Source organism: Indicator indicator, chromosome 9, assembly GCF_027791375.1.
Source record: "Indicator indicator isolate 239-I01 chromosome 9, UM_Iind_1.1, whole genome shotgun sequence".
In the NCBI taxonomy this organism is placed as follows: Eukaryota; Metazoa; Chordata; class Aves; order Piciformes; family Indicatoridae; genus Indicator; species Indicator indicator.
The window spans coordinates 33,217,474-33,240,408 of NC_072018.1; the positions used below are offsets into that span (position 1 = coordinate 33,217,474).

Consider the following 22,935-nt stretch of genomic DNA (forward strand, 5'->3'; position numbering starts at 1 on the left):
AGCAACCTAAAGGGTGCTGCTCCCACAACATCTAGACACCTGCTCCACGAATGATGGATGGAGAGAAGGGTGGTGCAGTACAGCCTCTATGCAGGGTTTGATCATTGGGAAATAAAATACATATTGGCAAGCACCTGGCAGCTTTCGGGGTTGAGCCTGTGTCAGAGCCCCCCGATGCCTTTTGTACAACGGACAGCGCCTTTCTGGAGGGGAAAAAAAAAGGAACATTTACTTTTTTTTTTGCTAATGTCTCCATTACTGCTAAGCTGAGCCAGGAATAAATTCACTACACGAAGGGAGTTGCTGTCTTAAATAAGTATCAAGGCTGGAGGATACAGCAACCAGAAGACAGCTCTGTTATTGCTTTGTGTTTTTATTAAGTCTGCTTTATGAAATAAAATGAGTCTTTTCCTTCAGAAAAAAATGAACACCAGGAGAGAAAAAAAAAAATCTGGTCTAACCACGGCTTTCACCACCTTAATCATATTGTGCTGTCTGTGAGGCAGTAGAAACTCTCCTGCCCCTAAATAAAGCTGATCTAGTTACTGTAACATATATTTAAAGGTATTTATGGGGGGAGGAGGGAGCGAGAAATCAGAACAGGACAATAAAGAAAAACATAGCAAAATAAAAACATGTTATTCTGTCCACGATTAAACGAAATATTTTCTTTTTTCTTCTCTGAGAACCTAGTGAGGCTATTTTAAGGGTAACCGAGGGGATTATAACGAGCATATTCCTATAATAGCAACCAGACACACTCAGAAATAAACAACCGAAACTGGTTAAACTAAAAATGAGAGCAATTCCCCCGTGACATGAATTTTGTTTACAAATGAACGTAAATGGTCCCCTCATAATTGCGTGGAACTGTTATGATTTACAGCAGGTGCTCTAATCAATCAGCCAATCGCTTTAATTTATAGGGAGCCTCTCTGCATTCTCCCAGTTGTTTCATTTCTGCAAGTAATTGATAACAAACCGTACTTAAGGTATGTTTTATGCAGGAGTTAATAAGAGCTGACAGCTGCTACTGCTGCTTCCTCTCAGAATCGCGGCAACATGCGTTTCCTTATAGAAAATATACACTGAAACTGGAGGGGAGTTTGCTCGTGGTAAAGTCCTGGCAGAGCAGTGGGCATGTTTTGGAAGAGCAGACTAATTGATTACACACCCTCGTCGGGCAGATACTACTTCACAGTCTCCCGTTTCCACTCAATCAATTGCAAAACCAATTCGGCAAATAATAGGGTTCTATTATGCACATATGCCAGCTATTTAGGTAGTTATAATACATGTCAGTTGAGTCATAAAAACCCTGTTTATTTGCAACATATCTGCAGAATCAAGCCATTAGGGTTGAGGGGATATTTAAGTCGTCTGGAGCTGCTAAACAATAAGATCGGGTATCCTAATATATTACCAAGTGCTAACTACTGGGCAATTGCCAATTTTATAACCTCAGTGTATGGAATAGACACAACCGTGTTTCACTGTTTTTATTACAGATCATTTCCTACTGCCAGACCAGACCCCCACAATAAAAGCTCTATAACAGCTAAAAACCAAAAGGCATGTCGATTTTAGATATACATATTGCTTCATATGCCTTGTATATAGTCTCCAGTATAAACAAATTATTTTGAGTGGCTTTACTTCAGGGAATCGGCGAGTGAAATGGATTCCTATTTCTCTATTATTTTTAGTCAGGCACTTTATGCAGCTCATAAAGGCAGTTTCAAATAGTTTGACAACAGCACAGAAACAGTTATAAAAGAGTTAGAGGCCTGCTTCTGCTTTTCTTGCTATTAATAGGATCTTTTTCCCCCCATTGATTTTACAGGAAAAGAGTCGTTTGAGTTATCAGAGGTAGTACTGGAAACCAAAGAGAAAAGAAAATTCTTTCTTCCCTCCATTATACATAGATATATCACTTATTTCATGCACTATGTTCTGCAACATCATTCAACTGAAGCATCAAGAAAAAGAGAACAAAAGAAAAATAATTAAAAATAGATTAAAGCTACCAGACAAATTTTCATGACTGGCATTTTTTACTTCAGATAAACACAGGGATCAGTGGTTGGAGTACACCTTTGTAGTGGCTATATTTAGTGACCAGTTTATCAGGTCACTGTCCAGTGAACTGAGAAATTAAACAAGAGGCAGCAATTCCACGACCATCTGATCTTAGTCCAAACTCACTAAAGAGAGAGGAACCCGTGCAATGCTTAAATATACCTCACCCCACTCATTTTGGCCTTTTGGAGCACTCATTACATTAGTTAACCTTTGAAATATGGATTTTTCACATGCTCAGTGGCCTTTTTTTTTTTTTTTTTAAATCCTTGCAATTTGCTTTTGGGAAGCAGACTGGCTCCCTTCCCTGCTCCCTGTTGGGAGCTCCTCAGCTTTTCTTCCTACCACTGCCTCTCTGAAAAAGACCATATGAACATATCCAGCAGTTGAAGTCTAATAACTCTAAACCCATTTTAGAAGCTTGCCAGGCGGTGTAAGCATATCTATTGCAATTTCATAGCTTCAGAGAGATGTATTCTATCTAGACTCTATATCTTCTGTAAATTACCTAATGCTGCCTCAAAAAAGTGTTTGCCATGGAATGAATTATCTCTATCTATATCATATCTATATGTTTATCATGGCTATAGCTTCCCAGATAGAGCTCAGACATTACTAGAGATAACACAACGTGAAGGTTTTAGTGGGTGAAGAGATATGCACATCCCTGTGTGCAGCTGCACATGTCAAATCCCTGCATATGTGTAAACAAACTGCGATGCAAAGAATGCTTTTAGCCAATGTCAACTTTCCCAGTTGGTTAGGGATTGCCATAACTGCTGAAATAATGCAGAATAATACATACATATATAAGCAGCCTCCCTACCACTTCAGCTTTAACTTTATCCCATTTAGTTCTTGTTATACCTAACAGAGAGTATTCGATTTTCTTTCACTTCCAAGATGTTTGCTGTGTATATAGCACTCACAAATACATAATTCCCCCTTCCAAAATCTATTTCTTTTTCCTTCCTTTCTTCCTCTCTCTCTCTTCCTTTTTTCCTCTCCTTCCTTCCTTCCTTCCTTTTTTCCTCTCCTTCCTTCCTTCCTTCCTTCCTTCCTTCCTTCCTTCCTTCCTTCCTTCCTTCCTTCCTTCCTTCCTTCCTTCCTTCCTTCCTTCCTTCCTTCCTTCCTTCCTTCCTTCCTTCCTTCCTTCCTTCCTTCCTTCCTTCCTTCCTTCCTTCCTTCCTTCCTTCCTTCCTTCCTTCCTTCCTTCCTTCCTTCCTTCCTTCCTTCCTTCCTTCCTTCTTTCCTCCCTCCCTCCCTCCCTTCCTCTTTCTTTCTTTCTTTCTTTCTTTCTTTCTTTCTTTCTTTCTTTCTTTCTTTCTTTCTTTCTTTCTTTCTTTCTTTCTTTCTTTCTTTCTTTCTTTCTTTCTTTCTTTCTTTCTTTCTTTCTTTCTTTCTTTCTTTCTTTCTTTCTTTCTTTCTTTCTTTCTTTCTTTCTTTCCTTTCTTTCTTTTTCCTTTTCTTTCTTTCTTTCTTTCTTTCTTTTTCTTTCTTTTCTTTCTTTCTTTCTTTCTTTTCTTTCTTTCTTTTCTTTCTTTCTTTCTTTCTTTCTTTCTTTCTTCTTTCTTTCTTTCTTTCTTTCTTTCTTTCTTTCTTTCTTTCTTTCTTTCTTTCTTTCTTTCTTTCTTTCCTTTTCTTTCTTTCTTTCTTTCTTTCTTTCTTTCTTTCCCTTTCTTTCCTTCTTTCTTTCTTTCCTTTTCTTTCTTTCTTTCTTTCCTTCTTTCTTTCTTTCTTTCTTTCTTTCTTTCTTTCTTTCTTTCTTTCTTTCTTTCTTTCTTTTCTTTCTTTTTCCCTTTCTTTCTTTTCATTTTTTCTTTCTTTCTTTCCTTTTCTTTCTTTCTTTCTTTCCCTTTTCTTTCTTTCTTTCTTTCTTTCTTTCTTTCTTTCTTTCCTTCCTTCCTTCCTTCCTTCCTTCCTTCCTTCCTTCCTTCCTTCCTTCCTTCCTTCCTTCCTTCCTTCCTTCCTTCCTTCCTTCCTTCCTTCCTTCCTTCCTTCCTCCCTCCCTCCCTCCCTCCCTCCCTCCCTTCCTCCCTTCCTCCCTTCCTCCCTTCCTCCCTTCCTCCCTTCCTCCCTTCCTCCCTTCCTCCCTTCCTCCCTTCCTTCCTTCCTTTCCTTCCTTCCTTCCTTCCTTCCTTCCTTCCTTCCTTCCTTCCTTCCTTCCTTCCTTCCTTCCTTCCCTCCTTCCCTCCTTCCCTCCTTCCCTCCTTCCTTCCTTCCTTCCTTCCTTCCTTCCTTCCTTCCTTCCTTCCTTCCTTCCTTTCCTTCCTTCCTTCCTTCCTTCCTTCCTTCCTTCCTTCCTTCCTTCCTTCCTTCCTTCCTTCCTTCCTTCCTTCCCTCCTTCCCTCCTTCCTTCTTTCTCTTTCTCTCTCTCTCTTTTTCTCTCTCTTTTTTCTCTCTCTTTTTGTCTTTGTCTTTCTTTTTCTCTTCCCCTGTCTCTTTTTTCCTCTCTCCCTCTGTTTCTTTTTCTCTTTCTCTTTTTGTCTTTTTCTCTCTCTTTTTATCTCTCTATTTCTGCTCCTGTGGTTACTTCCAGCCTTTTTGCCATTTCTCTTCAGCTTATCAATAAACTGGGAGAGCAACAGTAGCCGCTTGATTTGTTAGTAATTATAAGCATACTGTTCCTGCAAACGGGATCTCTAGATGAGTGAGATCGCTTTAAAACGACAGCAGGAAATGGTGGGGAAATGGAGCATGGCAAAACTCAGCGTGAAGCTTTCAGTTCTTTACATGTTTACAATTTTCTGTGCATACATTAAGTCTTAGGGTTTGGTGGTTTGGGTTTTAGTAGGGTTTTTTGGGGGGGTGGGTGTTTTTTTGGTGGTTGGCTCTTTTTGGGGTGGGGGGGAAGGTGTTTTGTTTTGGTTTAGTTTTTCGGTGGTGATAGTTCTCTGTGGGGTTGCTCTCCAAAAACGCATGAAAATGTTTACAAATGCAGAGGCACAAAAGGAAATTAAAATCAAAAGGCATTTAAGTAACACTAGAAAAGCACAAATAAATAAATCTGTGTTCTGAAAATAGCTGATTAACAAGGTTTTAAGCTATGGATATCGCTGCAATAAGCCTGGTGAATAATATGATGCAGATAAATCAATCAGACATTCATCAGAATAAATATTTGATGTATTTCTTACTAAGAAACGTCATGGAGCAATATATTACTAATCAGCCATTAAACTGCCTTCAGATATCTCCCTCTCTCTTTTTGTTGTTGGTTTTTGGGTGTGGGGTTTTTTTTTGGTCGGTTTTGGTTTTGTTTGTTGTTTTTTTTTTTTTAATCTGCCTACTGAGTCTGAAAGTTCTTTGTCCATTTCAGCAGCAGGACTTTGTTGCAACTGGCGTTTTGGTCTGATTAGATAGCCAAACCCAGAAAGTTCGCGGGCTCTGCCTTACCCATGGACACCAAAAGACCTGGTTCCTAGTTTCATTTTAATGAATTAATACACAAAGTGTATATTCATGTCCCTTTCTCTCCTGCCCCTCTCGTCTCCTCCTTTTCCGCCCTCCCTTTCCTCCACCGCAATCTCTTTCCCTTGAAAACCGGGACTAAATTTCAAAGTGAAATGTATTCCCTTGAAATTGTTTTGCATTCAATTAAGAGGAATCGTAAGGTTCAATGGGTAATCCAGGGAAAAGCACGAAACTGAGTGGCAGCGAAGCAACATCTGCGATTCCCAGATCTATCACCTGAAAAGCTGAGGCCAGGGTAGTTTTCAGTTAATCATTTATCCGGATACTTCAGGAAGGGGTGAGAAGGAATCTCATGCTGTACTACTGAGAGTTAGGATATCTCCTTTCATATGTTTCTTTAAAATTGTATGAACAATAGAGCGTGTTTGCAAGGGAACAATGAATTAAGGTGTTAGGGTTAAAATGGCCTTTCGGGCTAAATCAGATGGGAGGGTGCAGGCAACCGTCAGAAATAGCTGAAAGTAAATAAATACATCAGGATAATTTTAAGGTCACTGACTATGCCCCAGAGTCACAAAAAATTAACTCGGGACTCGGGCCGCCCGAGATTTTTCAGGAGGACAACTTCTTTTGCCAGAGACGGTGCCAGGGAAATTTCAGATGAGCAGTTGACAAAAGGGACCCGATCTTTCATTCCTGACAGGCAGAAAACCTTCCCTTCCTTTCAGCAGAAATAGAGGGAAAGGCCTCAAAACGTGCCGGTAAGCTCTTAAAGCCGAATTGAATTTGGTGTTAATGCTCTCGCTGATTATTATCATCTTGATGATTTATCTAACTCCCTCCCTCCCACTTCCGCCACCCAAATCTTAATGGAGCTAGGAGTTAACGATGATTTTTTAATGTCTCGTTGGATTTTTAGGCTGTTAATGTACCGCATCCTTCTCATTATTAGTTTATTGATTGTTCATTGACCAGCCCCCTTCAAATCGTATTAACCACCCTCTGCCAGTTTAGATTAGGAAAGTTTAAAAAGCACCTTTCATTATTTCACCACCTTCACCACCACAGTAGAGTTCAGGCTTGGTGGCTTAATGCTCGCTCTAATGGGGCAGCTAAGAGACGAGGGGCCACGGTCCCTGCCTATTGCATTAATAGCTCAAAGGGGGCTAATACAGAAAATTAGCCTTAAACGAGCTCTGGAGATCTCCAAATGAAAGAGCCATTTATCACGCTGGCTACCTTCACTCCACTCGTTTGCTCTCTCTACTGGGAACAACTCATTTCCTCTTAACTAAATTACTTCAGAAATGTCAAGTAAGCTCAGATAGCAAACATAACAAGAGACTGAGTGTATGTAATCTATTGTGCGGGATCGATACGCGAGATAAATCAATAGCCATGTATGAATCCCTATATAATTTCCTTAATATTTTTTTTCAGTCCTTTTTGCATAGATAGATAATTCCCTCAGCAGGCCTTACAGACCGTAAAGAAACAGACACAGACTGGATGATGTAATTAAGTTTAGACTTCCAGCCCACATCGCACTTTTTCTGCTACAATGTAATTAAAGCATTTTAGGCACTAAAGTAGGTTTCGGTGAAATAGACTCCCTCTGACTGTCATCTAGCGAATATGTACTACAGAAAAATCAGTGAATGCCTATCTGCCTACGACATCAAGGACTTACAGAGTTTAAATAACTTATTGTGAGCTCAAAGTACATCCTCACAGCTACAAACTGCAGGGAACAAAGTGAAGTTGATACTGAACCCTCTCTGTCTTGCTCCTTTCTCTCCTCAGGATTAAATACTGTGTGGCACAAATGTGACTTACTATTTATTACACATTTCTCTTCCTCCTCACCCAGGAAAATGGCTGTGCAAAAAAAAGAAACTGAACTCGCAACATTCCTTTATGCTGGAAAAGTTTCTTAGAGCTCAGCATTGCTTCTAAGCAGGAAAATACTCCTTTAAAACTGACTTTAAAACAGCTGCAAATGAATCTCGGGGTCTTTTTGAGTCCAAAGTGCCCAACGTCCTGTTCATCATGGATAAACCCAGAGTATCTGTTCCTATGGCTGCAAATAGGCACACATAATCCTACCTATATGGGACCATTTCTCTTTAGGCAGCAGCTGCAATGCCCATGTACAATAAACACAGCTAAATCTATACCAAACATAGATTAACTTTCTCGTTTTAGCGCTGGTCGCTATAGAACTGTACCCCACAACATGCACATTAAACATCTCTGCTGTCCTTGTCATCTGAAGGAGAAAAAGACACTGAGGGAGAGGAGTGGGGGGGAAAAAAGGAAAAAAAAGAATGAAATAAAAGAAAAAAGAAAGAGAATATTTGGGGCTAGGTGATTAACAGAAAAGAGTTATGTAGAAAAAAAAGAAAAAAACCACACACACAAAAAAAAAAAAAAAAAAGCCACAAAAAGACCAACAAATTGAGAAAGGAAAATGCGATCATGGAGCAATGTTAGAAAGGAGACTCTCGGTCACAAATCAAGCACCAATTAATCAAATACACCCAAGAGGAAACATCGTCTATGAGGTGTCAAGTGGGGGCGGGGAGGGGAGGAGAGTGAGAAGAAGGGAAAAAAAAAGGGAAATATGACTAGAAGCCATCAGGTTACAGACCCTGAGCACAAAACCTAATAACCATTCAATCTGAGCTAAAACTGGACGAAGGTTTAAAATCCACGTTTTAATTTTTTTTAAAGGTAAATAATTTTCTGTTTCTCAAAACCACCTTCGACTTTTCAGCCGATGGACATAAATGGTGCTGCTAAATGGTCTTCAAGCTTTCATCTGTACTCTCTCAAATAACTAGAACTTGATCGTGTGTGTGTGTGTGAGAGAGAATCTGTACAAGAGGTTTTAAATGGAAAAAAAATAAATACACGGGAGGACCTCATGCTGCCTTGAACACGTTTTAAATAAACACCCGCCCTGTTACTTTGCTTTATTATTCTCTATTAAAGTATTTGTGCGCCTTTGACAAACAATAGGGTACTGGAGATAAATGCTGTTGATAGCAAGCATAAGGGACAGCGTTTCCAAGCCTCATCTCTGGTACTTAAAATTGAATCTAGAAATAGAAACTCCTTAGATAATTAAAGATAGCTTTCCCTACATTTGCAGTGTGTGATCTGTTTAATGTCTATCAGCATAACACAACACTAATCGCCTAGCATCTTCCAGTGACTGTCAGAGAAATGTAAAAAAATTAAGCAGCTGCAATACGCCCGAAATGAGTTATTGTAATTACATTTAATTAGTTTAATTAGTTAATTATTTTGCTTACAGCTGTACAAGAGACTGCAAACATTTGTTAATATCACATTCCCTTTAACAGTATGGGGTGATTCTGCAGTTACACTAAATCATGTGCGCATATGCAGGAAGATTTAAAAAATGGGCACGGGGAAGGGGGGATCCTTGGAGGAAGGGCGGGGGGGAAAGTCGCGGCCGCCTTTCCGTAGGCATTTTTTTTTTCCTCTCCGCATTTGATTCGCCTGGGAAATGCATTTAGGCCCCAAAGGGAATCAACCCCCTACCTCCATTAAAAATCAAGGGGTCCCCATCAAGGACCATAGAGAGTAAAAGAGGAGGAGACCAATGGAGACTGCGTTTGAGCTGGGGTGCTCCATTAGGAAACATTTGTGCAATTAAATCCTCTGAAGGACGGGGGAGGGAGAGGATACAAACTTTTCCTTTCACATACCCTTCTTTTTTTCCCTCCACTCTGTCTGCCGATCCAATCAATTGTTCACCTCGCTGCCAGGTGTTCTTGCTTCCCGGAGAAATTAATTGCCCCAAAGTAAAAATATATCATGAAGATATTGCTACACAGTAAAACTTCGTCTAGCTAGTTGGAATAATCCATACCTTTTTTAATGACAGACTGGTCCAATAAGTTCATACCGCTGTTATTGGCATCTTCAACTGACTGTGGATATAAAAACATCACTATTCAAATTGACTGGATATTAAAGAATCGCGTACATAAATCATGTCATTCCGAAGTGGAGTTACTGTTATTTCCATTTATATTAATTTACTAGGGGACTAGAATTTTTTCTTTTTTTTTTTTTTTTCTTTTTACACTGTTATTATTGTTGTTATTATTCCCCCAAATCGACAAGGAAATTAAATTCTTACAAACTGCATAGCCTTCTGATTAAAAAAAAAAAATAATAAAATAAATAAATAAAAGAGGTGCGAAGCATATGGGATGCAATACTGGTTTTGTTGTCTTATAAAACACACACATCACACAGACTCCTTTGTATTCAATACAGCTTTATATATTTCTTCCTTGGAAAATCTGGCAATTTGGCAACATCTGCAAGATCTATCGCATGACAAATGAACACGATTAAGGACAACTTAAATTTTCCCTCTCCTTTCCTCCCCCTCCCTCCTTTTTTTTTTTTTTTTTTTTGGTTTTGTTTTGTTTGTGTAACCCTGCTACATCTTAATAATTCAAGGACCATTTACTTTTTATATGTAAGAGTTTACATTATGGACTTTTAATTAAAGCTTGAGCAATTCGGAGCGCAGTGCAACGCCCACATCATATAGGGCACAAGCAGAAAGAGATTTACAGCCCTCGAGGTTGCTTCCATGTCCTATATTAGTGGGGAGGGGAAGCGGGGAGTACATTATCAAAGATATGAACTAATAAATTGATTGCTTCGAAACAGTCTCCCAAGATTTTTTTTTCTCTTCCCCCACTTTCTCCCCCTTTCTTTTCAGCGCGTTTTGGAGCACACCTGTTATTCTGTCATTAACTTCTTTATCAGGGAAGAGAACAAAGACAAGCACAGAAGACAGAGGGGTTTCATGTCTCAACACCGAAGTGGGATATACACAACACAAACAAACAAAAACTACCGCTGAATCCACAGCAAAATCATCTCCCAAAGAGAAGAGGTGTCATAAGAGCAAATTTTTTGTGGAATTATTGCAGGTTCTGTTTTAGGGTAAATTCTGGGCTTCAGAGGAAGGGAGGACTTGTGGGTTTGTTTGCTTTATTATCTAATTTTATTACCATACAGAGTTTGAATTTCTCCGGGTTATTGCATATTTAGGGAATTGTTACTTCCCCCCTCCCCCCCCCCTCCCCCCCCTTTTTCCTGATAAGGAAAATATCTTCACAGCAAAGCAATGATTTTCTTCCCTATTATTTGAACTTTATCTTTGCTACACCGAGAGGCTGAGCTTCTCCGGAGTCAGCTCTTATCTCCACCTCTCTCTCTCTCTCTCTCTTCTCAGCAGGGACATTCAAGATGGAATATGATTTAGGAGAAAATTACATCTCTCCAAAAATGTGACAGAACAATGTTTTCAGTGAGATTTTTCCTTTCATTTTCCTTGAATCCCAACTCAAAGGAGAGCTCACACAGAGTGGCTCCTGATGCTGTGTGTTTGTGCATGGCTGTGCCTCTCTCTCTCTCTCTCATAATCAATAGGCTACATACCTAAAGGGCACGAAATAAAATTACAAAGTCTTCCCTCCTTTCCCTGAGCAGCTCCCAGAGAGAGGTGATGAACAAATCCTGCAGCCTGCTGGAGTGCAGCGTGATGCTCCTCGATGGCACAGGATTGGAGGTAAATATGAAACGCCATCTTTCCTTCTCTCCCCCCTCCCGCCCCTTATCTCACCTTATCTCTGGAGTCGAGGTTTGTGCACAGGCTTTATGTGTGTGCGTGCACTCCGCTCGCTCCATCAGCAACGTGGGTTAGTTGTTGTAGTTAATGAGAAGACTCCTGTCTGATTTTCTATCTAATTACGCCCTCCTGCTGGGTTTTTGTACAGGATATTCGCTCAGCATGCTGGCAGTTAATAGTCACAGAGAGGATCGTAAAGATTTAATTAGGACTGCATGCGGAAACGTGGAAAAACAACTCAGACTTTTAATTACTAGACTTCTTTAGTTAAAAGTGATACCAGGGGTTACTTTATAAGAGACTTGGGTGTTTTGGTGCAACTTAACTTGCCGTGTCTCTAGCTAGCAGAGAGAAGAGGGAACAGCGGTGTGAATGAGGAAGAGCGGAGGTGTGTGTGCAGGGAGGGGAAAGGTGATGAGTTTCCAGATATACTTAGAAAATCTAAAGAGGAATATTCCCTTCCCTCCTCCTATAATTTGATAGCACGGAGCTTCCTGCATACCGTGTATGTACAACTTACTGAGCTAGGGATACAGCAGAGAAAAAAATATGAAGACTTTTTGTTTTCCTTTCAAGATTCTAATGAATCTGTGTTTTCCCCCGTGTATTTTCTTTATCCTATCTCTTATTAGTAAAACTCTGTTTCTCTCTAGCCTGGAAAAAAATAAACAAAACAACCCGAACTACAATAACAAACCCAAACAAACAACAACGAAGCAAAACCAACTAGAACTGCAGTGGTGTTTTTTTCAGATTCCCTATTAGGTGATGCAAATTTGTTTTCAATAAGTAGGTCTTGGCTTCTCTGTTCCCTGTCTGAGGGTTGTAAATCGCAGATTGAAAATTCCTCCCGAGAAGGGCAGCGATGGCAATACAATACGTCCTGTTTACAATAACAGAGAGCTATCGTGTTACAATCATTTAATTCTATCCCCGGACAATGGTTCACACATGGCCTGGATTTGGTGTTTATAAAATAACCACTGTGTCTTGCTGTCACGCACTCTCTTTTTCTGCCTCATTTTCGCTTGTCAGCCCAAGCCATTCTTATGGCACGTATTTGATCAGACATGCATAAGTTAAAGAGACACATCTTTAGCCAACTATTTACCTAGATACTAGTTCAACAGTTTTGAACTACTAAAAAAAAAAACGAACACCAAACTCAAAAAAACCCAAACTGTTTGAAACCCTTTCTGGAAATTCTCGCTAGTGTTTGTGGATAATATCACCTGAATAGGAACCCCGGTGGCTAGAACAGATTCCTAGAATCTAAAACGAATCCCTATTAAAAATTGGGGTGGAAAAATTCTCATCTTCCCTTGTCACTAGTGAGGGAACAAGAATAGAAAATGCTGAAGGTAGGAGTGAGTACTGGGCTGGTTTCCCTCATGCCTGTACTAACTTGCAGTTGGACACTTCTTCCTTCACGTGTTTCTTCTTGGGATACCCTCCTTTCCCTCTTCCCCTCCTCCCTCAGCCTGAGCCCAGAACTTTTAGAAATAAAAGGCCTGCTTTATTTTCTGCAGCCTCAGCACCCCAAAACAAGAACCCCAGCCCCACTGACGCACAGTCCTGTCTGCCCCGGCCCATCTCATCCCATCCCTGGCCCCAGCTCGTCCTCATCATCCCCGGCTCCAGGCGAGCAGGCGGCAATTGGCCGCAGGGCTCAGAGCCGTAGTGGGGAGGCACCTTTCGCGAGTCCTGAAGGGATGTTTTATTGGGAAAGGGAGGGAGACCTGCTTTATTTGAGCTGTGCAGGACTTTTTTTCTTCTTTCATTTCCTTCCTCTGTCTTTTTCTCCTCGTCTTTTCCTCTTTCCTCCTCTTTTCCTCTTTTCTCCTTTATCTTTTCCTTCCTTTCCCTCTCTTCCTTCATGCTTTATGCTTTTAAACCCCTTTCTTTCCCTTCTTTCGTTAGTCTTTTCACTCTCTCTTAATTTTATTCCTATCCCTGTCCTTCCCTCTTTCTCTTTCTTACAAGAGCACAGCAATCACCGGCTTTTCTTTCGGGAAAGTGTAAATGTTAAAGGACAAACAGCACTTAACGACTATTGGCAGTAGAGAGAAGGGAGAACAGTTCCCTTTCTGAGATTACAGAGATAAAACTCGCCTTGACCTGCACGCCAGTTTGTCTGAGCCAGGAATAGGAAACGAGTCCTGCGCATCGTGCCTGTGGGGGCCAGGGGCTTCCCCCAAGTCTAAAAATTATTTTGGAAACCCACAGAAACCAGCGACTCGAAGGCCACTAAGCTCGGAGGCAGGAGCAAATCCAGCCAGAAGAAACCCATTCTATTTCTATTTCTAAAAGCATTCACTCCATCGAAGCTCGAAGGTTTTCCCGTGAAGCCCTAGGAAGCTTCGAACCAATGCAATACAGCCCCCACTGTTCTCTGCCTCTGATCCCTGGAATGCTCATTAGGATCTCTTTTTCAAGGCTATTTTTTCACTTTCAGCCTCCCTGTAACTTTGAATTCCGTATCTCATTCAGTGATCCATATCTTTATTTATCCCGAGTCTATGTGTATATACGTGTATATAAATAATATAAACGATGTATATGATCTAGAAATTTCGGGGAGGAAAAAAAAAAAGAATGGAGAGGAACCCTCAAATCCTGACTAGTGAAGCCTAACGCAGGACCTGGTCCCTGGAGGCTTCAGACTTGGGGGTATCCACTGGTTGGCCATGCAACCAGCAAGGTGCAAACAACCCAGCACTGAAGCTGTTAAAGGTCCTTCTGGTTTTGTGTAATAACACGTGATGATGAGTTTTGCGTGGGATGGGAGAAGGCTGGGAAATGTTAAGTTTTGAACCCGGTGAAACTCCTTTGTTACCAAAAAGTGGGAACAAAACTATTTAAAATCAGTAGTGAACTATACTTAAAAAGAAAAAGGAGAGGGGAGGGGGGAACTTGTTTCCGATCACAGGTTATTGGTTTTAGTTTGGGGTTTTTTATATTTTCCCTCCCTTCCGGATGAAAAATCCAGCAATTTGACAGTTTCATCAAAATCCCTGAAATGCAGGAAATTGGTTGGTGGGGGGAGGGCTGAGACTGCATGGGAAATCACTGGAATTTGAAAAGCCAGTCTTAAACTCTACCAGCTTTTGAAACACGTGGAATATTTAGAGCAGCGTGTCTGCCTCCTCCCTGCGTTCTGCTGGCTTGCCGTATAGGGGAGGGTCTACAATGCAGGACCTGAGCGTGACAGCAATGAAATAAAATGTCTTCAAAAGAAAAAAAAAAATAGGCGAAAAAGGCGAGGGAGGGGAAGCATCACAATTATAACCCCAGACAGATAAAGGATGTTAACTCACGCCAGTATTCCTTTAAAACCCTCACTGATCATTTCTAGCCGAGGGATGGGGGCTTTAGCCTGGAAGGCATCTGCGTCGTTCAGGAGAAAGAAACGTGGTGCCTTACCTGGACCTCCTCCATCCCTGGGTGTCCGATGCCATGCAGAGAAAGGCTGTCCCCCATGCCGGAGTCAAGGCCATGGTGAGCTGAGTGTAGAAGGACATCTGGCCTCCTTACTGAGTGGTAGTCCCGCCTGGGGTCCAGTCCCGAGAGCTGGGGCAGGGCGGCCCGAGGCTGTGGCAGCAGTGACCCGGTTTCTGATCCCACCTCTTGCCTCTGCCTCTGTCCCCAGGGGTGCTGCTGGGGTTGATGCAATGGGTTTAGGGAGTAGGGGTCATTGACATGGGAGTAAGGGTCCTGGCTTTGGTGGTAAGGAAGAGGCTGGTAGGGGGGTGGGAAATAAGGCGGCTGGAAATCCGAGGATGGGGTGTGAGAGAGCGGAGGAGCGCTGGAGTAGGGTCCCTGGGAGACGGATCCCAGCTGGGACAGCCTGGAACTGTGGCTGGGCACTCCATCATGCCGGTCCTACAAATGGAATGAAATAAAAACAACAAAAAAAGAGGACCTTTATGAAAAAAAAAAAAAAAGAAAGAAAAAAAAAAGAAAAAAAGAAACTGGAGCAGAAACCCACCCCCAGACAAAGTGAAATGAAAGTGTAAATAGTTGTAAACCAGGGTTCAGATGTGTCCCCTTACCCCTCCACGGGTAAGAAATGCTCTAAATTCCGCCCCCCCCCCCCGGATTGTATCTATTCCCAGTAAGTATCAAGAAGGGGGAAGGGAGGATGTGAGGGGGAAATGCTAAATGTCATAATTAAAAATGTAAGACCAGTGTTCCATATGCATGTGTGATCTGTGACTGATCCAGTAATACGATTACCCTTCCAACAGCTTCCTAAATAAAACTAAAGGTATAAAACCCCAACCCAAAACAAAACCCCAGAACTTAAGAACCCCCTAACTACCCACCCTTCAAAACAATTCACCCCTTGTCGTGCCTAAAGTTTCCAAACATGATTCCCTCTGCTAAAGTCCTGAAAACTCAAAATCACCGGCCCATCTTCAAGTGGAAAAAAAAAAAAAAGATCAAGAAAAAAAAAAGAGTTGCACTTCTTGGAGGACTCTGAAGTAAAAGTTGGGTGAAAAAGGACTTTAAAAACCCCAACCCCCCAAAAATCCTCAAATAAAAATCACAGGGTCTCTTTGTGTGGAGCCCACCCCTTAAAAAAAAGAGGGAAAAAAAAAAAAGAAAGTAAAGATTAAACATCGGTATTGAACAAATCCAGTTGGCACGATTTCTGCAGCGACTTCCAGTGTCTTTTGTCTCCTTTTCCAATATTATATTCCGGAGAATGGGGTGGGGGTTAATTGTAACAAAAAGTCTTTGGGGTGTGGGGGGATGTGGTGGGGAGTGGGGGGGTTGGGGAGTTTGTGGAGTCTTCAGAGAAAAGGTGGGAGAGGAGTTTTGTCCAACTCCATCGCGCTGAAACTGCAAGACTAAAGCAGACAAGAAAAATATCTGTTCCATAAAGCGTATCTCGAGCCCCCACAAGCAATGGCACACATGGTTGAGGAAAAAAAAAAAAAAAAAAAGGAAAAAAAGTTGTTTTTTCCCCCCCCCCCCAAACTCCCCTAGCTCAAATGGAGAACACACAATGCAAAAAGGGAGAAGCAGCTGCAAGCCTCCTCCAATTATTGTGCTAAATTACCAAGCCAAAGGCGTTTAAAAAGAGAGAGAGAGGGAGAGAGAGAGACAACAGATCGAGAGAGAGAGAGAACATGCAATTCTAGTACAACGTGGATCCAAACTCACCATGGCGGAATAGGTGTGGACTAACATCTGGAAATAAAAAAAGTCTTGTAATAGCTAAAAAGAAAATAATGGCGATAATACTAATAATTGGAGGGAAAAAAATATCAAGGAGATCTGCAAAGGGACGTGTTGGACACAGGAGAACAGCTTGAGAGGTTTCGAAGTCTATCCATCAAAAAAAAAAAAAAAAAAAAAAAAAAGAAGAAGAAAAAAAAAAAAAGACCAATGCCCCCAAAACCGAGCCTGGAAACCTCTATCTACATATAGGATTTACCCCTCCCTCTCCGGGTTTGGTTGTTGGTTGTTTTTTTTTTTCCTCTTTTTTTTTTTTCTTTCTTTTTTTTTTCCTTTGAGCTCCCAAATACAATCCTCTTCAACCCAAGGCTAGGCTCAGACTGCTCCGCTACCCCTTCCTCCCTTTCCTTCCCTACACCGCCTCATAATAATTGATATTCATGACTATTAATATTACACGACTACTTTAAAGGGAGAATGCAGGACCAAATGGAGCGTGAAGCTGGCAGCCAGCTCGAGAGCTCCCCTACTATTGTAAATGACGTTCATTCAGTGGAGAATTACTAGATGTAATCAGACGAGGGGGGCTGGCAGAGGCAGAGTTTGGGGAGAGGGAGGGGGGGGAAAAGTTTAGTGAGGAAGAGGTATAACTTCAATTAACTCAAGCGGAGGAAGACGAGAAAAGTAGACACTGCTGAGCTGGAGCAAGGAAGTGAGATGAAACAATGCTAGAGGCGAAGAATAAGGAGGGAAAAAACATATTTTCTTTTTTTTCTTTTTTTTTTTTTTTTTTAACGTTTAATTATACATTCCTGATACGAGGAATTGATTGCCTTTGGTGTTTTTGTTCTTGTAGGTTTTGTTGGGGGGAGGGGGAGCTTGTGTTTTTGTTTTTGTTTTGTTTTTTTTAGTAATGAGGAGAAAGAGGCGTTCCTAATCCTTTCTCTTTTTCTTTTTCTAAAGAAATGGAAGAAGAAATATGTAGTTACTATAATCTGTATGTACAGCGGAGATTCAATCCTTCTGGTGCATGTTACAGATTGTATTTATCTGCAATAGCCAAACAAATGCCTGAATTTGCGTTAAGTTAGGCTCCACTTTTCCCCCCACTCCTGAATCCTGTTCCTCCCGCTCAATATGAAGAAAAAGAAAAAATAAAAATGTGCATATATCTCCCGATTTTCACCCAAATGTGAAATGTATGCAGTGAATTTTAAAGAATAGTAAATTTATAGTTTTGAGGCAAAGCCAGGGGCGATATAAAACCTTTTTGATGTTGCAGGAACCCGTTCAACTGGACTGTCTGCCATTTCTGTTAAAGTTCAACTTACGTTCCTTCCTAAATAGACTCACACTTCCCAGAGCAGCCCTCCCACCCCCCCCGCACACACGCACGCACACTTTTGTTTTGAGACCAGGTTCAGTTTAAGTGGCTGAGACGCCCATCTACCATCGTGTTCTTAATTAGAAATAGAAAAGAAGAGAAACACTTCCCACCCCCCCTTTTTTTTTTTTTTTGATTATTAGATAAATCTAGAGGGCTTCAGCTCTTAAAAAAGAAATCTGCTTTTTTTCTTTTTTAATTAATTTTTTTTCGAGGCTTCACGTTACAAAATGTCTTGGAGCGCGCTCCCAGGTTAGGGAATACCCTGCCCGCAGCCAATTCCCACCCAACCGCTCCCCCAGCTCCTCTTCTCTGCCACAACAATCTGGAAACACGAGTGTCCGTAAAATGCATAGCAGCCTAAAAATCCCTTTCAAAAGGAGGGTGGAAAAAGCTACCCCAAACCCCCGACATTCCCAGACCTCGTTGTCCAGGGAGGGGAGATATTTTGTCGCCTGCTGCTGCAGGCAGAGACAATGGCCGGGCTGTGCCTGGGGATGGGGAGGGAAAAGCAGCGAGGGCTCAGCGGGTTGGGAATCGCCGGCGGGACATACAGACAGAGGCACACAGGCACACACACACGCTCATTCTGCGTGCGCTGGGGTTTGCCGGTTGATAATTAGCCTGACGGCAGCTTTGGGGAGAAAAGACATTTCTCCCGTGCGGCTGGCGGATGCCCTCTCCGCTTTCCTCCATCCCATCCTTTCTCCGGCCGTGAAAAAACAGAGCTGTGCCCTCCCTCTGCCTCTTCCTCCGCTTTTTCCAATCGGGAGTTTCCCCGCTGTAAGTGCTATCGCTGTCCCGGAGGGGAGGGCTGCGGGCGGCGCGACAGGGCTGGGACCGACGCGGCCCGGACGGCACTTCCTCGGGGTGTGCTCCCGACAGCCCCTGCCCGGTACCCGTCCCGTGTCCGGCACCCAACCCGCTAGTCAGCCCCCGTCTAGCCCCTGCCCGGCCCCTGCCCGCTATCCTGTCCAGTACCCGTCGCTTTGCCCAGTACTCAGCCTCTGCCTAGTTCCTGCTCGATGTTCAGCCCCTGGCCGGTACCCAGCTCCTGCCTGGTGCCCAGACCGATACCATGCGCTTGCCCAGCGCCTGTCCTGTACCCAGTCCTTGCTCAACCCTTACCCAGTACCCAGTCTGTACTCAGCCCCTAGTGGGTATCCAGCCCCTACCCGGTCCCTGCCCAGTCTCCAGTCCCTGCTCAGCCCCTCTCCGGTCCTTGCCTGGTTCTTAGCCCCTTCCTCGGTCTCTATGTAGTCCCCATCTCGATCCCCATCCCCTGGTCGGTCCCTAGCCCTCGCCCGACAGCCTCAGCCCCCACGATGGAGCTGGAGGATTGCGCTCTTCTGATAATCTCTTCTCCCTACGATCGCCGCGCAAAATGTCTTCTCCAAATTAAAAGAGAAAGTAAAAACAAACAAAAATTGAAACAAAATTTCGCAGAGCGTCTTTCCTTGCACACCTTTTCCCCGTTTCGGAGCAAATCCAGCGCGTTGGTTAACTTACAAGAAATGCATTCACAGTGCCCGTTTGTGCAAGATCCGGCACAGGAAACCGAGAAGAACTTAAGAAAGGTTTCACCGGTTTTGCACAGTGGGTTAATTTATTTTTGTCTCCCCGCCTTGGTCAGCTTTTTGACCTTGGAAATATGGAGGAGGTCTGAATAAAGCACAAAACTTTATGCGTCTGCGGACTATGCGGAGCTGTCTTTGAATGTATCGGTTCGGGTGTGTGTGATCACATACGTGCGAGAATGTATGTGCCGCTTAATTAATGAGAGTACACATGCACATCTTATCTATTGGTATATAGGTGTAAAACGTCGTTAAAAATATATCCGTGAAAACAAGAAAAAAGAAAAAGAAAACATATCCAAATTCAAGCTGAGCTTAGCTTGGAATAGCAACATTAAAAAAAACCCTGAAAGATAGAAAGGAAGAAAAGAAAGAACTGTATCCAGTCCCCGAGTACCAAGCTCTATTTCTTTTCTGTTTCAGTTCGTTTTTTTTTCTCTCGATATTTGTCCGTATTTAATCGAATTATACTTAATTCGAGGTCTACACAATCAAACTCTTGCCTTTAAGTTGCCTCATTCCAACCCCCAGATCATTTCTTTGATGTTTTAAATCGCATCAAACAGCTTTTCCGTGAAAAAAAAAAGAGAAAAAAAAGTTTAGGACTTGGCATGCTGAATACAAATATGCAAATAAATAAGCATTTAAGCATTTACTTTTGGTTTCCCATCTCTGTACTTGTGTGTGTTGATGTATGCTTCTCTCTATCTGCCTATAAGTAGAGCTATATATGTATTATATAGTCGTGCCTATATCTATGTACTAGATATATACTTAAATATACGCATACACTCTTACTCATATGCATAGTATATACTCACCTCGTAGATATCTTCATACTTGACATTTTCAACCAGTTTCCAGAGCATGATGGCAGGCTGTTCTCTAGGAGGTGAGTGCATTCATGTGAAGAGCAGATGTCTGGATTCTCAGTACTTCTCTGTCTGTAATGATCCATCTATAATTGGAAATGGGGGACAGACACCAAATCCGACGTTCCTCTTCCATCGCAACTTATATCTGTTGTCTGAAACAATAGGCTGCAGAAGTCTACCTCAATCGGATAGTAAAAAACATTATCTGTTACATAGTTACATAGATCTACAGACATATATATGGCTATATGTATACATAAATGCACATATATAGACTTAGACTTATATGCAGGCATATGAAGATATATACCTCAATGCAGCTGCACATACACAGCTGGACATATACATGCATTTATACACATATATCTCTCAACATACAACTTTTCCCATGTACAGACATATGTAAATTGACACATTTATATATAAATGATCTATATTCTTGGGTGTGTAGGCACATGTATGCTGCATGTTACATATGAAGTCTTACATATAAAGTTTATATAGGAGTGCATGTAAGTGTTTGTGTATATATTTACATGTCTATGCATATATAGGAAGATATACATTGATCTAATAGATGTATTATGTAGTATATATCTGCTGTTTTAGTAGCTGGATAGATGGATGGAGATAGAGATAGATAGATAGATAGGTAGATAGATAGATAGATAGATAGATAGATAGATAGATAGATAGATAGATAGATAGAATGAAGAAAGTAATGAATATATTCGATCATATTTGTATTAAAGAACAAGTTGCCTCTGCAGGAGGTGATTCATCCTTTACAACGAGATATTTTGCATTTCCCTGCATGCAATATGATTTTATTTACATGTCTAGAAATTATCCTTTCATAGGCAGTAAACCACCAAACCAGCTTCTCATCAAGCACATTCAAGCAAATCTAAAAGGAGGAAATTTTGATCAATGATTTTAATTTGAAAGCCTTAACACTTCAGACTTGGACTGTGCATTTTCTAACTTGGAAACGCACTTTCTTTGGGGAAAAAAGAAATGAAAAAAAAAGGGGGGGAGGGAGGAAGGAGTTTAGAGAGCCCTTTTCTATACACATTTGACTAGTCATTACTTTCTGAAAACGATTAAAAACGGAGTTGGATTTGTGTGCATCCCCGGTAGTCCTCAGCTTGGAATGGGAGAGGAGGAGTTGGTCCATTTTTAACCTTTTTTCCCTACTCCCCCCACCCCCCGCCTTTCCCCCCCGCCCCTCCTCGGCGAACCTTCCTTCGCATTGTCCCTTTTTTTTTTTTTTTTTTTTTTTTTTTTTTTTTTTTAACACGTTGTACTGCAACGAGTCGACCAGTTCTGCAGTCAAGCAGAGACCATCTCCGCGTTTGAAAGGGAACAATTGAGCTTTGCAGTGGGCTGGTGCACCAGGAGGGGGTGGGAGTGAAAGGAAAAAAAGAGAGACATAGAGTCAGAGAGACAGCGAGACAGAAAGTGTCTCTAAATTCAAGGTTCTGTCTCTGGAAATTTCAAGCTCTGTCTATAAGATGCCTAGAAATCTTTGTTATTCTGCGTGGGATCCTATGGGAAAGTGAACAGTGTCCTTTGTACTTTGAAAGGTGCTACAGGTAGAGACACTTATATATATAATTTCGAAAATGAAGAGAATTTCACCAGGAGACACTTCTGTTGGTGTTTGGTTGGCTTGTAGGAAGGGCGAGCTTTCCTTTTTTTCTGTTTGCTGTTACCTCAAATTAAAGCAGAAAGCATAAATTCATCCCCTTTCCCCTCAGCCTCTACAGGAAGCCTCCCCTCCCCATTTCAAAGTGTACATCTTCTTCCAAAATCTCAGCCCTCAAAAGGCAAGACACAAACAACAGGCAGATAATATAAGAGGACCTGAACAACGATCTTGTGGAAGTTTCTAAAGCAGATATTAATGTTTTTCTCAGCACAGCCACCACTGCATGGAGGAGGAGGAGGAGGAGGAGAAAAGGGTACATCTTCCAGTGGGCTGGACAGATCATTTTAACCCAAGCAGTAGTGTAAAAAATGCTGAAAAAGGAGACAGGGTGTGTGCTGTTTGCATGTGGATGTGCAGAGATACCCACGTAGCCACAGCACACGTGCCCTCATGCACCTATAGATCTGAATGGCACTCTTAGAAAAATACCAGGCTCATAAAAAGAAGGTTTGCTATCACTTCTGTTAGAGTCTTTGAGTCATGTCCTGTAAGGCTGGCACAGGGCAGAGTGAATGTGCTTCGTGACAGCCAATTCTCTACAATTCTCTGGCACTCTGAACTAAATATGCTCTACGTGAACGGGGAGAGAAGAGGAGAAAGAAAAAGAAAAAAGAGAGAAGCTAAAACCAACCTGACAGCCACTGTCTCTTTGCTAACAGAATGGTGCAGAGAGTAAATTCTTATTTTCAAGTCCCACTGTCATTATATTTCGCTTGCCCTTGCAAAACATAACAAGCACGTGTCAAGTGATCATTTAGAAAATTAAATATTATTTTGGTACTTATTTTACCACCCCCCGCCTCACAGCTTTCTTAAGTCTAATTTAACAATTTCTAACAGGAAGACTTGCACCAATTCAAACCCGAAATGTGGCATACAATGCAAGACACGTACTCAGAACCGACCATTAGAAGCTATACTTTCAAACCTTAAAAAAAAAAAAAAAAAAAAAAAGAAAAGAAAAGAGAGAGAGGGAGGGAGGAAAAAAATATGAAGGGGGAGCAGCGGTTTCCCCGTAGTTTTGG

General features: G+C 41.7%; 1 protein-coding gene across 2 annotated transcripts in view; it reads right to left on the reverse strand.

Moving 5' to 3' along the window:
• Positions 1 to 20,226, reverse strand: part of TFAP2B (transcription factor AP-2 beta) — a 28,762-nt gene extending 8,536 nt beyond the window's left edge. The window contains exons 1-4 of one of the 2 annotated variants that reach the window (XM_054383443.1): positions 20,146 to 20,226; positions 16,349 to 16,375; positions 14,603 to 15,061; positions 9,395 to 9,455 (exon numbers count right to left, since the gene is read on the reverse strand). In XM_054383443.1, coding sequence (XP_054239418.1) covers positions 9,395 to 9,455; positions 14,603 to 15,061; positions 16,349 to 16,375; positions 20,146 to 20,226 — 628 coding nt within the window. The remainder of the gene's footprint in view (positions 1 to 9,394; positions 9,456 to 14,602; positions 15,062 to 16,348; positions 16,376 to 20,145) is intronic. The other variant, XM_054383444.1, reaches the window with a different exon arrangement.
• Positions 20,227 to 22,935: the final 2,709 nt, after the last annotated feature.